Source organism: Syngnathus typhle, linkage group LG4 (assembly GCF_033458585.1).
Source record: "Syngnathus typhle isolate RoL2023-S1 ecotype Sweden linkage group LG4, RoL_Styp_1.0, whole genome shotgun sequence".
In the NCBI taxonomy this organism is placed as follows: Eukaryota; Metazoa; Chordata; class Actinopteri; order Syngnathiformes; family Syngnathidae; genus Syngnathus; species Syngnathus typhle.
In genome coordinates this window covers 21097991-21112398 of record NC_083741.1, presented here as the reverse complement: position 1 = coordinate 21112398, position 14408 = coordinate 21097991, and the positions used below count along the sequence as shown (strand labels likewise).

The following is a 14408-nucleotide window of genomic DNA, read 5'->3' as shown; positions in this document are numbered from 1 at the left end:
AGCAATTACTCGGTCGGTAAATCGAGGTGCGCAATGTTCATCGGAGGGAAGAAGGAGGAATAATGCAAATGAATCTGTGAAGGGGAAAAAAATAACAATTAAAACCGTGAGTAACAATCACTGAGCATCCCCACCCCCTTTCACATATCCTCAAACGTTTTTGAATTTGAAGGGAACGAGAGGAACCGGGAGCAAGTCGTCTGTGTTCACACCCACAACGGTGCAGATGCCTCTTTCTAATTCAGTGTCTACGACAATACCAAAATAAAACTCATTCAAGCACAGTTAGACCACATTTTGCGTTAGACTTGCCTCGGGCGGCTAAACAGATCCCGACGACTCAAAATAACGACCTTGAGATTGTTTTTGTGCACTCTGTTACAAGACATTTTCACCTCATTGTGTGATAAATACAATTTTTAACATTTTTTCAAACTTATACGTGGTACACTGTCTTCAGTTTGAGTCCCAGTCATCTATTTGCTTTAGTCTCGGCTCAAGAATTAGCTGGACTAGCTGGCTCGCCGCTCCATTAGAGTCTCTGTGATGGAGGAACACCGGCGGCAATTTGGCCACGCTCGTTTAGTTTCCCGCACAAGGACTCAGCGCTGCCTATTTGGGACTAATCAACTGATAAGACCAAAGGCCTTTTTGCGTGGCCCCCAGAGATGAAAACCAAACTCCTAATGGTCATTAGGAGCAATTACTTTCAGTAACTGGCACAGACTTCTTTTCGAGCTAGTATGCTAGCTGCATATGATACTTAACGTAGCATCTCGGGACTCTTATTTGATGGTGATTTTTTTTTTGTAGTGTTACACAGAGTGCTTGTCTGGACAAACACACACCATCTTTCCCATTGATAGCATTTTTCTTTTTTAAATCCAATAAAAGGCTGCTTGTGGAAAAACGTGTCCATCAATTTTAGCCAAATAGATGGCAGATGAAAATCATTTTGTGCAGAACAACAAAATGGAATTGTACGTGTTCACTGATGCAGTTGAGTTACTCCCGACAATTACATCTGAAAATGTTTAAAGAAAGAAATGAAAAAAATGAAACATTCATAACTATCATTTGCGTTCAATAAAGGTCACAAAGCAATACGCTGTATACATTGCATTTGTGCATTCTTAATAATTCATTCATTTTCCGTACCACTTTACTATGTATGAGAATATGTCCATACCGTATTTGTTTGGGATATTTCTTTGTGATATTTTTCTGGGTAAAATACAAATCAGCAAACACACTTAGGGCTTGAATTGCCTCATGCAAGTTTTGCTTGATTTTTGATTCCTCAAATGTTGGATTCTTCAGACCAAAATGTTATGATACATAAGAATTCCATGTTATAAATCCATTGATTGAGGGCAGATGTTGCCTGAAATTAGTTTCTTAAATCATGAGCCCTGAAATTTGGTAATGTGGGTTACGTTCTATTTATCCACTGACTGATGTCCGACCCGAGACGACCCTTGTTGAGGATCTTCGCAAATGGAAGAGGTTCAAGTCTGGAAGAATCTTGCGGGTCTTTTGGTAGATTGCCAAATGTCTGCCGATACAAAGGAGTTAACAAAGGTGTGCTATTAGCTGATGAAGACCACCAAACTTGCTGTGTTGAAGTGGCAATATTTTAACGGCACCTCAGTGGGAGGTGGTCTGGCTTGGAGGGAAGGGGGGAGGGGGTCCTTAGATAGCCGTGGAATCCATCTTGGTTTTCAGTCACAGAGTGTCCAGATAAGAAAAGAGGACATGATCTCTTTTGTTGCGACTGCCCGTCAACACTCGTATTGTGCGCCGAGACAAAAGTGTTCATTTCAAATCAGCCCTTGATGTGCTTATGCGAAGCAATACTCTCGCTGTGAAGGATGGCTTGAAAAAAAAACTCTGCTATTTAAACAGCCATTCCAAGAGCCCGCCATAAATTGCTTTTGTGTACTCTTTCAAGCTTTGAAAGCTGCTTTAAAATCTGAACCTTGGCATAAAATTCTCATTTCTTAAAGCTCTCCCAAAACCCTAGTTTGAGAACAGACTCTTTGAAAACCTAGTAGTCCAAGTTTGAAATTCTATTTTGAAACACTAACCCCATTTTGAAACCATAATCCAAGCTAGAGCTTGTGGAAGAAGCTTTGTTTTGAAAGACTCAACACTTTTATGCAAAGCTAATTCAAAACACAGTTTAGCCTAGAAAAACTCTCATTTGAAATCCAAACCCAGGTTTTAAACCTTATTCCAGATTTGAAACTCTACTTTGAAATTGGAATACTGTCTTGAAAAGCTCTTTTGAGTTTCTGCTTTGAAACGTGAAACCTCTTGAAAGTCTAAACTCAGGCTAAAAACTCATCTAACGTCTTGAAATCCTTCATTACAATTCAAACTTCATCTTGAAACCGCAATCCAGGCGTGAAACATTTTGAAATCGTAAATAGGTTTCAAAACAGTAAGCCTGATAAACTCAACCCAGACGGATTCTACTCACCACGTAGCCGCTAGCTTGATGCTATGTTTATTGAGTTAAACAACTGTTGGTTAAAAGCAGAGGCCGTTTGATCTCGCCTTGGGCTCGCACACATGCGAGAGCCTCCTGAATGGAGCCGCAAACAAGCTGAGTCGGCTAATTGGAATGAGGCACTGACTGATGCAATGCATGCTGGGATGGATTTACACCATCCGGCCTTGCATGCTGTGTCCTCAAGATGCCTTTGACCAGCTCGCACTCAAGTTGGCATCATTTGAAGTCTACATAAACGCTTCCTTTTGTTTGCGCTGTCTGGCGTCTCCGTTTGAAGCACCACTTGCGATTGTTTTTCTGGTGCTATTGCTCTTTTTGGCCGTCAACATTTGAAATGGCATTTACCGGCGAGTGGATTTTGTCCGCGTTTTTAAAAAATACAATTAAATGAAATTCTGACATTTAAAACAATGTCCCTTACACTCAATCAAGTAAAAAAAAAAAACGTTTTACTGAGCTTAAGTGATAAGATGCCATTTTGTTTTTGCCATTGCTTTACTTTTGCACACGATCTACCTTGACAGTTGCGGACGCTAGCTGGCAGCCAATCAGAGGTCGATTGTCCCCGACGACGGACGCCATTTTGAATGTTGCAACTAATGTCTTATCATTTGAAATCTGATGGGAAAAAAGACTATAACTCAAAATGTTTTAACTTCCCGCTTATGTTTTGAATGTGTATTCAAGGCATACACATTTATTTTTATGAAACCGTGACTGAGGGATGTATGATCAACAATGACGTCTCAGCTAAAAATACAGGTATGATTTTTTTTTTTTTATATATAGTTGTAATTGTATGTTCTTTGCTTTCACAGATTTGGTTATTATTTGGATGAAATGTATGTTTGTTCTTTTAAGTCAGCAGTTAATGTGGAAGGATTATGGCAGTGTTTCAAATTTTGCATTCATTGTAAAACTGAAGTTGTTGTTTTTTTTTTATCGAATTCTCTCTATTGGTCCCAACCAAAAATATTAGCAGGTGTTGCTGCTTTGCCACTGCTTTGGCATTTACTCTCTTTGTCCTCTGCCTGCCATGTTCAGGTTTTGTGCTCCCTCTAAAACTCATGTAGTAGTTGTCATTTTCAAATGCTGTTTTTGTTATCCTTTCCTGTTTTGTGTCTGTCTTCTTGAACATTCCATCCCTGTAAAAATACCGTAATGGGCTACCATGCTAAGACCCCTCCTTCCTTATCACAGTAGTCCACTCAGTCCTCTTCCATGATACTACTTAAATTGCTCTTTCTATTATTCATAAGAGCGGGAAGTTTTTCTTGGAGCTCAATATTTCATTAAAAGCCAATAAGTGAGCGAGCAAAAAAAAAAAAAAAAAGAGGAAGGGCTGTCATCAGTGAAGATTTGTGAATATTTCAACACGCACAGATGCCCGGCACGCATCCAGCAGTTGCACAACAACAACAACAAGCGTTTGTGGCAAAGATGAAGGCAATTAGCGCCATTCAAATAACAGTTAAAAGCTTTTCACATGTTGCTGGCGTCAAACGCTCGCTGTCCCTCAGCACCTCGTTACCACTGAGGAAGAGGGAGCGGAGTGAGGGGGGGGGGGGGGCACAACACGCCCCAGCCCGTGTTGCGAATGCGGCCCTGGCAGACAATGCGGGCGCCCGGCGCCAGAATACTTGCAGAACAATTTCAACACGCACACACGCTGGCTGTCTTGCTCGACCACCGTCTCCCCATTAAGCATTCATGATTCATCTGGATTTTGTATTATAAGCGCTTGAATTTTTCATGCATTATTTTTTTCTTTCCTTTCCTGATTCAACACACACTCACACAGATTTAATCAAACACCGCAGGAGAAGAGAAAGTGTCACTTTCACACAGGAGGAGGCTTCAATCATCACGGCGCACCCGCACACACAAAACAGCAGGCAGCAGCTTTGTCCGAGGAAAACACACACACACATCAACCTGCGTGTGTGAGCGTCTTGAAGGGTACATGACATTGTGATGTAATCAAATGAATAACCTTTTGCGGGGGGCCTCGACTCATTTGAAAACTCAACACTTCCCGAAGGAAAGTTGAAATAAATTAGGAAAGTAAAGAGTGATTGAAACAGGGCGTGACCTCAAGATGATAATAATGATTGACAACTTATTGCATGTTAGTCTTATACTAGATCATTTTGACGAAAAATAAAAATGCGCTTGGGCAACAAAGAAAAAGTTTGTCAAGTCGAAGAAATTGAATAAAAAGTCAGTTCTGTTGCCATTTCGGGTTGTAATCAAATGCCGTTTAAAGTGGGCGGAGCTTAATAATGATTTTGAGGACTATTGTGAAGCATACATTTTTTTGAGTACTCTCTTGATTTAGATGCCAAACGATCGATGTTTACTTGCATTGCTGAACGCAAAATAAAATCTTCATGGTCGAAAGAATTCACCTAATGATGCTAGCTGGTCTATTAAAGGCAGGTAGTGCGTCACATACATTACCCGTGTGTGTGTGTGTGTGTGTGTGTGCATGGGCGGTAGCTCACTCTCGCCATTATTTCGGCTGGCCTTCTCTTTGCGTCATTAAAGTGAAATAATTCATCTGCGCGAAAAGGTCAGCAGCACGCTAAGACAGCAGAGAGTGAGCAGAGGCCTGATGAAGAGGAGGCGTGGAGAAAAAAATAAAAGACGAGAAGGTAGAAGTGAGCATCAGTGATTGAGGTGAGCGACCCTCAGCAGTGATGATGATCATCATCTTTAATCGTGGGCCAGCGTTGTGATCTTCAATAAAATGTCACACGTGCCGCTGCACTTTGCTTGCCGTTGTTTTCTCTCCCACATGTGCTCCCGGCTAAATAAACAACATTAATTATGGGGTGGAGAGGTCCATAAAAGGCTTAAGAAAAGGCAGGATTGTCGCTAATTAGCATGTTTCAGATAATGATCATTTGAATGATCACATTTGAACCATTAGGGGCTCTTCAAATTGCTTCATCTACTCTGCTTTTTTTTTTTTTTTTTTAACTCGGCCTCAGGAGACGTTTTCACTTAACAGCGTGAATTTCTCTATGGATACTTTTTTCAAAACTCTTTCAAAATTGGCAGCCTTGTTAGCAATACTGTGTTGTGTCACGTTAACAAGACATTTCATTTTTACTTTACAGCGAGTTTAAGTACCAAAAGTGGCTTAAGCTCGAATGTAGTTTGGCCAGAATTTGAGAAAACCCGTCCCAGATTCTCCAGCGCGCAGAATAACGAATGTCGCTTATTTTTAACGCTCTCACTCACATCACATTTGAAATATAATTACAGCCAGTTGTTCATATTCAGCGAGCACTTGAAGAGGGTTTAAGTCCTGCCAAATGCATCTTTGGAAGCTTTTGAGAGCATATCAGACAAACAAAGCCACAGCCGTGATTACCTCTGCCAAGGAACTGTGGGTTTTAGTCGCCTTGTTTGCTAGCTATAGTCGAATTATGCGAAAAACTGCTCAACTGATTTTTGCCAAATGTGCGCATGAAGCCCTTTTTTATGCTCGCTACGTCTTTGTGACGCTTAACGGGGCTGTCAGTGGAGTCAGTGTGAACTATGTGTGCCTGCAAATGACCCTCGGTTGTCATTATTAGCCACCCCGCCATACTTTAATGTTATCGCCGTGACATTTCATTTCCCGCAGCAGCCATTCTTTAACGCCGTGGGGGGATTGCACTTGCATCGCGCCACCTGTAACTCAAAGTGTTGTTGGTTTTATGCACACATGAAGTATGTGGCCAAACAGAAGTGGAGAAAGGTTCTCACACTCGGAATTGTGGAAAAAAAAATAGTACTTTATAAAAATTAAGTGAATTTTATTGCAAAAGTAATTTTTCATTTTGACCCTCGATTTTAGACCATTTTGATAACTTGGCACAATGAAAAAAGTATTACTCATAAATTTGCATAATCCTTGCTTCAACGAGACAAATTTGCTTGGTGCCTGGCCAGATAATAGATAATTGTGTTTTCCAATTTCTCCAGTCATTTTTTTCCGTCGCCCGTAGGGAACATCTATTGAACCTTTGTTTGTGTTTTCTGAAGAATTTCTGGGTTTTGTAAAGAAATAAAGTTTTCAGAACCCCTAAGATATCCTTGGCCCCGCCATGGCCCATACAAGCATGGCCAGTGGCCATGGAAGGGTCACGTCATTGTGGTTACAGCATCCTACGTAGTTTTACATAATGTACCACCACTACTATTTTTACTTAGTTACATTCCACCACTCTAGCCGAGTCACTGTATTATATTACAAGCTGTTTTTTACCCCACCGGGGATGAAGAAATCATGTTTCCGTGGTAGCGAACGGCGAGGCCCTGTCATGGCCGCCAGCTCTCTTGTGTGTGCGTCAGCTGCAATAATGATTTAAAAGGAAAGCGCAGTCATTCATACGGCTCCAAAGTCCCCGAGCAAAATAATAAGCTTGCCTCTATTACTCACATCTGCGGCCCGGCGTGATTAAATCCAGGTTGTCACGCGAGGTTGGGTGAAGCGCGTTACTTCCCCGCGGCATTGCTAATTCATAAGGCGCGGTCCGGCGCGGCCTGGTCGCGGCGCATCCTCGCGATTAGCTCACTTTTCCGTATTTGTCGTTTGACAACTCCTCATCCTCCCCAACTTACCGCCCACCATCCGCACTGCTGGGCTTTGCGGGGGCGGATCACTTAGCCGGCTAAATCATCTGGCACTCTGCCTTGAACTTTGCTCTGACTAATTTATAGGAATTAAAGCAGCTCACCTAACACGCTCGCCTGGCGCGACGCTTCGCCGAAATGAGGCTGCTTTCATTGTGTACTATGTAAAGTGGCACTTGCTGCAACGCTTTCATAGACAAGTAGTCACATTCACAAGCTCTAAGCTTGTCACACAGACTTATTTGAGTTTAAGGTTTAATGCGAGTAATAAAACTTTGCTCCACCTCACTGGCGGAGCTTGAGGGCAGGGGGGAAGAAATATGCTTGGACCCCCTCTAGGTGCCAGGCCAGATAATTGAGATTGAGTATTTTTAGATTTTTCTAACATTTTTTCCGCACGATTTCAAAATGTCCCCATTTGGAACATGTCATGCATCTTTATCTTTATTTTTCAAAGAATTATTTGGATTTGCGGCAAATTATTCAAGGTTATCTCTGAGCATGTTTTCGAACAGTATTTGTGATCACAAGGCAGCCTTGGTGTGACAGGTGCCGCCATATTTGCTAGAAGACCTTGCACACTGCATTCACACTAATCTGGTCCCAACAGCTCAATTTTAGCCCGGTGGTCCAGTGTTTTATGACACATTGCTGATAGAATGGCCCCGGGCGGCATGAGGAAAGGCCACACAGCCTCAGGAAAAGAGAAGGCAGAGAATCCGAGAGGTTATTCCCCTTTAAATCACACAAGAGGTGGGAATGAAGATCTAAAGGCGGACGATTTTGAGATTACACAGCTGGGCACCCAAAAGATGTGGATGCGAGAAAGCAAAAAAAAAAAAGAAAACGCAACAAAACAGAAAAATAAATAGCGCTCTGACACACACTGATGGGTTTCTTCCACCTGCTTCGAAAAGGTAATAAAAAAGGAGTCAAACCGCTGGGAATCGTCCGTCTATAATCTAGCGTATGTACGTTGCAGCCCTAGCCGAGGCTACGCTAATTTGCGTGGCACAATGACTCACTGGCGATAATACTAATAGTCTTCTTAACTCCCACTCGCACATCAATCAATCAAAGGCAGAGAGAAAATTAAACTCAAATTAGACACTAGATTTAAACAAATGGACCCGACAGGTGCCAGTTTGCGACGACTAGCATCCAATTGTTAGCTGTTAGCCGTTAGCGTGAACATTGAAAATAACATCAGGCTATGAGCCACATGCTGCTTTACCAACAGACATCATATTTATAGACTCGGCGTCCCACATCTCGGTTTCCGGCCGTGTGAAGTCTGCTCGCGGCAAAGATAAGATACAAAGAGCCCCCCCCGAATGTTGACTTTTATCTCGACGAGTCATTAAGATCTCTTCGAAAAGGGAACATCTGTTAAATATGAATAACTAGCGCGGAAAGGAAAGTGATAAATCCCAGCTCTGATCTCTTATCAGCTGATCATCGACGTTGGATTGGACAATGGGAGACAATGAGAGGAGAGGAACATGGCAAGGGGGTTGGAACGGGGGTGCGAAAATAGGGGGTGCCTATCAGAAAGGTGCGAAGGGAGTGTTTGTTTTCTGATTTTTCATTTTACGCACTAGAAGAAATTGACGAAATTGGTCAAGGAAAGCAAGGTTTAAGGATAATATATATATATATATATATATATATATATATATATATATATATATATACAAGAATGAGATTTTTTGCGCCTTAGGAGTAAAAAAAACATGTTTTTCTTCATTTTTGCTTTTCTTCCAAGAAAGAATTTTGAATGTAGTCTTCATAAGAAAATATCTTTTAAAGAGTTCATTCAGCCCCAAAGTCAGCTGGGAGAGTTTCCAGCTCACCCGGCCATGACCGTCAAGAAGATAAGCCGTACAGAAAATGAATAGATGGACGGTCACTATTGGTTTTTTGTTTGATTGTTTGATTTTTCTGCTTGAACAAGAGATTTAAGAAACACTTCACATTTTTCAAGTTTTTTTTTTTTTTAATGTGGAAGACAGAAAACGGAATGTCAAATAATTCTGAACAATATGAAAGCCCAGAATTAATCTATAATAATGATTTTCTTTCCAAACAACATTGAGTGTACTGAATGCTAATGCTGGAGAAGTGAGCTTCATGGAGCGTGGAACATTTTGAATTCAAATTTGCTTTTCTTACCCCATCATTATATTTTGTTGAAAGAAACAATTTAGAGTTGACTTAGCTGAAATGTTTCTTTGTTTGTTTGCTGTTTCGTACTTTCCCTCGGGAAGCCCCGTCAACTAGCGAGTTTATTATCCCGAAGAACACCGCATCACGCCATGAGCATTCCTCAGCAGGATCGATAATCAAAGTCGTATTGCCATCGAGCGCCAATTGATGAATGCTAATGGTTGATTATCAGCGGCGGATGAAAGCCCTGAACAATGTGCTCAGCGCAACTCGGCAGACTGAAACGCAATCATTATCAATCCTCCCTCGCTAAGTGATGGAGCTCTGAAGGAGACTCGGGGAAAGAAAGTTGTGTGAAATATTCACGCGCCAGCCGCCATTAATTGACTACAAAGAGAACAGAAATCGGATTTGTCTCTGCTGCAAACGCAGCGATTTGCTCGCTGTTTGTCTTTTTTTGTTCCGAGGCGAGCTTAATGGCCAAACGACACGCGTCTTTTGGAATAACAGAGGCGGCTTTGATTGAATGCGAGGAAAAGTTTGCCTAAGAGACGTTTAAACGCTTTGCGAGGCTTGTTTTTAGAAGAAAAGTTCAACCGTGTCGCTGTGCGAGAAGAAATCAAGTCACTCCTGGAACAAACAAAAATACATTGAGGCTATTCTGGCTAATCAGAAAGCCATTGAAAGTCATTTCTGTGAAAAGTCAAAAGTTTGGCACTTAACTCCCATCCATAAGTTCATTACAGACACTTAGATGTCTTAAGAATGGAAAAGGCAACAACAGTGAAGGACATTTTGGCCAATCAGAGACCAGAGGAAAATAATTTCAGCAAAAGTCGCTGTAAGATTATCTTGGCCAATAAAAGGCACAATAATATTTTCTAGGCAACACCACTAATCTAAACACTGCATTCAGATTAATATCGCGTTTAAGGAATTAAGTGTCAAAATTCATTTTGGTTTTCTCCCACATCAAGGGGGCGGCCATTTTGCCATTTGCTGTCGATTAAATATGACATCACAGTCGCGCAGGGCATCGAAATATCTTGCCGATTATGTTCGAATGTAATTTTAAGAATGTTCGAATAGATATTTGAATGTATTTGAATATTGTTACTTTACATTGACAGCTCCCCGCTTCTGTAGAACAGAACATTTTGGGCTTGACATCCCGTTGAAGGGAATCATGTCTGGACAAGATATGACAATTTGGCCCTATAACCCCAAAATGTAACCCCAAGAAGGCCATTTCTAAAAATTGTGAGATTATTTGCCATGTATCAAATACTTCTACATAATAAAGTTCCTATGTCATACATATAAGACTAAAATACACTCCAAATCAAACATTGATTTATTTGATTTGGCTGACTACAGCCAGGTTGGCATTGCAAAAAGGGAACTACTGTTCTCAATTACCTCAAATGAATAAATAAAGTTCAAGATATGCTTCTGAAAAATAACAGGCTAGACAATCTCTCTCTCTCTCTCTCTCTCTCTCTCTCTCTCTCTCTCTCTCTCTCTCTCTCTCTCTCTCTCTCTCTCTCTCTCTCTCTCTCTCTCTCTCTCTCTCTCTCTCTCTCTCTCTCTCTCTCTCTCCCTCTCTCTCTCTCTCGTTCTCTCTCTCGCTGAAAGGACTATTGTCTGTCTTTCTTGGTTCCCCCAAAAAGAAGTACCACTCCACATCAGCCTCACACTCTGCATCACAATGTCAGAGCTGCAGAAGAACATTGGAAATGAGACGAGGGGTGGGGTAGGGTAGAAGGAGGGAAGGTGCTGTCACGCCTCACGGCCGTCCTTCTCTCGTCTGCTTACCTACACGCACACACATCCCCCTCACATTTGTGCTAATGGTCTGTGCAGGGCGAGAAGGCTGTGAATGACACGCTGCTAGAAATCGATGGCGCCCAATCTCCCGCACAGCCGCCGTGATGATGTCGCAAGAGCAGACTGGGAGGGGGGGGGGGAGCATGTGTAATTAAAGCTCAGCCCAGGCTGCACATTTTATTACCTCCGCAAAGGCCTGGGAGGAGAAGAGTGTGTGTGTGTTCGTGCGTGAACCAGGAAGTAGAAACTAACGAAGATCCTTTGTATCCCACATCAGATCATCCACATTTTGTTACAAAACAGGACCCCCCCGTCCCCCATCCCACCCTGCCCTCCACTGAGTTCTGAGTCTTAATTGAGCGTGACTGAAAGAGGAAGTGAGAGATAAAATAGTCCCGAACCAAAACGGACTGCGCCCCGGCTCAGCTTTTAATCCTGAATTTAGTCGTGATGAGCACTTCACCTTGTTCTTAATCATCGTCATTATCACCTTGCAAAAATATGCATATTGAATTCCGTCCATTTACTCGTACCGGGTTCTTGCCAGGTCCTGTTGAATATTTAACGCCAACGTCTAAAGACAAAAAGGCCGCCATGACTACCAATGCACTTTATTTTATCAGCCCCCTCTTGAAATCGGCAGAGGATTTCACACTACAGCCAACAAAACACGAGTAACGCGTACTTATCAACTTCACTGTGTCCACCTACATGCAAAATCTTGGTCCAGTCTGTGTAGGTGGAGTCTAGTCAGTCGGCTGAGCTAATATAGGTGGCATTAGTCAGAATATTCAGTATGAAATATAAAAATAGTCATTTTATGATCCAACTTCATTCCAAAACAGAATTTCTTTTCCTCAAAATCGTGCACACAGCGACGCAGGACGACAACAACTTTAAAAAAAAAAAAAGCTTTTCCCACAAAACTCAAATTTGAACTCAGGCACGTCATGTTCCCGCTAAGCATCCTTGAGACTTTCCCACTGCTTAATTGGTTTTGACTTAGTGTTTTAGACAGTCTGGCACTCGTGAAACCTCCTTGGGCTTTCGATTGTTTGTTTGTGACGAGGAGCCATTGTCAAAGTCATTTGAGGTTTCTGAATTGACTGGTGCTAAAAAATTAATGTGCCACTTAACAGCGTTTTTGTGTTTGCTCCGTATTTAAGGCGTACCGCAAACCCACACACACGTACACACACACACGCACACGAGTCCCACGTGGTGGCCAATGTTTAATTGATGCGACCATATGACAACGCTGCGGAGAAGCAACACAAAATGTGAGTGACTCCGAAAGGTGAAGGCGCAGGTTGAAACGCGCTAAGATGGGGAAGAAAATGGACGGCAACAGTGAGGATGTACAACGCGGGCCAAGTGGAACCGCTATGTGCCAGCCGGGCCGACCGCCCGCCCCCGCAGGTGAAGCCCAGAAACGAGCTGTGAACAAGCTGCTTTGGCCGGCCTGACACCTCCAGGCGGGCCAAGGAACAGGTGGCCCGATCGGCGGGATTAGCCCGAGGTTCTGCCTGGAAAAGAATGGCCGCCCTGGAACGCAGGCAAACAATGACGAGTACATTTTCCCCAATATGTCAGATGAAAATACCTTTGCAATAAAAAAAAATGAAAATGTCACTTTTTAGGAATGCTACCAAAACCACTTTTTGTTGAATGTGTTTTCTTCTTAGCATGTAGCGTCTAAGCTAGCTATTAAACTAAGAAAGAAAACGGTACATCATTATAAACAACTTATTTGTAACTTTTCAACTTTTCAATATCTGACGACAAATCCTTGTATTCATTTTTTGAGAACATAAATTGGCATTTCCGGAAGCGTAAACAATCTTTCGCCACGCTTCGGGGTTAGCCTCGCGTTCACGTCCTGTTTTCTGAAGGACGCTGTGGAGGGGTTTAATCATCGCCAAGAAGCATTTAAGCACTTCCCCTATCTTAGCTTCCCCATGACAACCAGAAATTCTCCCCGAGTCCGGCGGGAGACGACGGGAGGGAGAGCATTGAAACGTCCGAATTAATGTTCCCGCACGATAAGCGAGCTTAATATAAACGACGACAAAAGCCGCCACTCACCCTGCCAACCAGGATTGGGTCGGGTCCAGAAAATTCTTCCAGCACAAACATTTGGTTCCAAACCCATCCTCTCTTGGCTCGGTTCAGCAGTCGCTGTCCTTCGCCGGGACCGGCCGCAGTCTCGCCGCCTCCGACGGGGATCGTTGACACGCAGGAAAGCAAAGTAATCCACACCAGCAGCAAGGACATCCACACATCTGTCGGCATCTCCTCAAATCTCCTCCGCATCCTCGATACCGTTGGTGTGGGAGGGTTCGGGGTTTGTTTGTTTGATAGTAGAAACTCTCGTCAAGCGGACGGACGACTCCTCGAATCAGGTCGACAAAGGGTTCTTGGCGCTAAAGGTCACTCGGCTGGGCCTTCCATAGTGGCGAGCGGCCGCTGCGGCGTCCATTCACGTTAGTCCGAGTGGGAGACCTGAACCAAGGAGGAACAACTATAAACTCAAAATACGGCAATCAATTTTAATCTCCATTAATCAGTCGCCATTTTTACAATTTGGGACTAAAATGTGGCCTCCAAGTTATTTATGAAAGACTTTCCAAACATTTTTAAGTGTGTGCTCAGTATTTGGCAAGTTGGCTAGTGACACATCTTCTGTTAAATACCATAAAATGAGCCTAAGTGAAAATCAACAAAGTCTATTACGTTCATTATTCATGAGCTCCACCGCTATGCATAGCAGTGTTGCTAAAGGCATGCTCACTATTTGGCAAGCACCAAGTCCCTTTATCTTTTCTCAGTAATTGTTATAATAGAGTTTGGTTTGATGTCATTACAGTGCTTTTAAAAAGAACATTTTGATAGTGGGCTCACTATTTGACGACTGGCTTACGCAAGGCTTTTTCCGTGAAGGGAGCCTAAGTGAGAGTCTAAAACAACTACAACATGATTTATTCATGAGCTACACCGCTACATGTAGCAGGCAAAAGCACTGCAGCTGAAGGCAAGCTCACTATTTGATGGCAAAACCGCTCGTATCAAATAAGCTCTGGCAAGTTGATTGAGTTTTTTTCTTTTTCCGACAGCGTTGAACTAATTAACGAGCAATTTACAAAGCCTTCGCGAGGTGCCGCTCGACTTGTAAAGAGGCGGCTGTAATACGCCGGCGACCGGAATATGCTTTTTATACAACGTCTTCTATACTAATGCATCTTTTTACACGGGCAGCACTCTGATCTCTGAATAA

At 42.6% G+C, this 14408-nt stretch overlaps 1 protein-coding gene across 1 annotated transcript in view; it reads right to left on the bottom strand.

Moving 5' to 3' along the window:
- cdh8 (cadherin 8) overlaps positions 1-13630 on the bottom strand; it is a 64600-nt gene extending 50970 nt beyond the window's left edge. Inside the window, exon 1 of the mRNA XM_061275892.1 lies at positions 13220-13630. Within this exon, the coding sequence (XP_061131876.1) occupies positions 13220-13447 (228 nt within the window). The 5' untranslated portion in view covers positions 13448-13630. The remainder of the gene's footprint in view (positions 1-13219) is intronic.
- Positions 13631-14408: the final 778 nt, after the last annotated feature.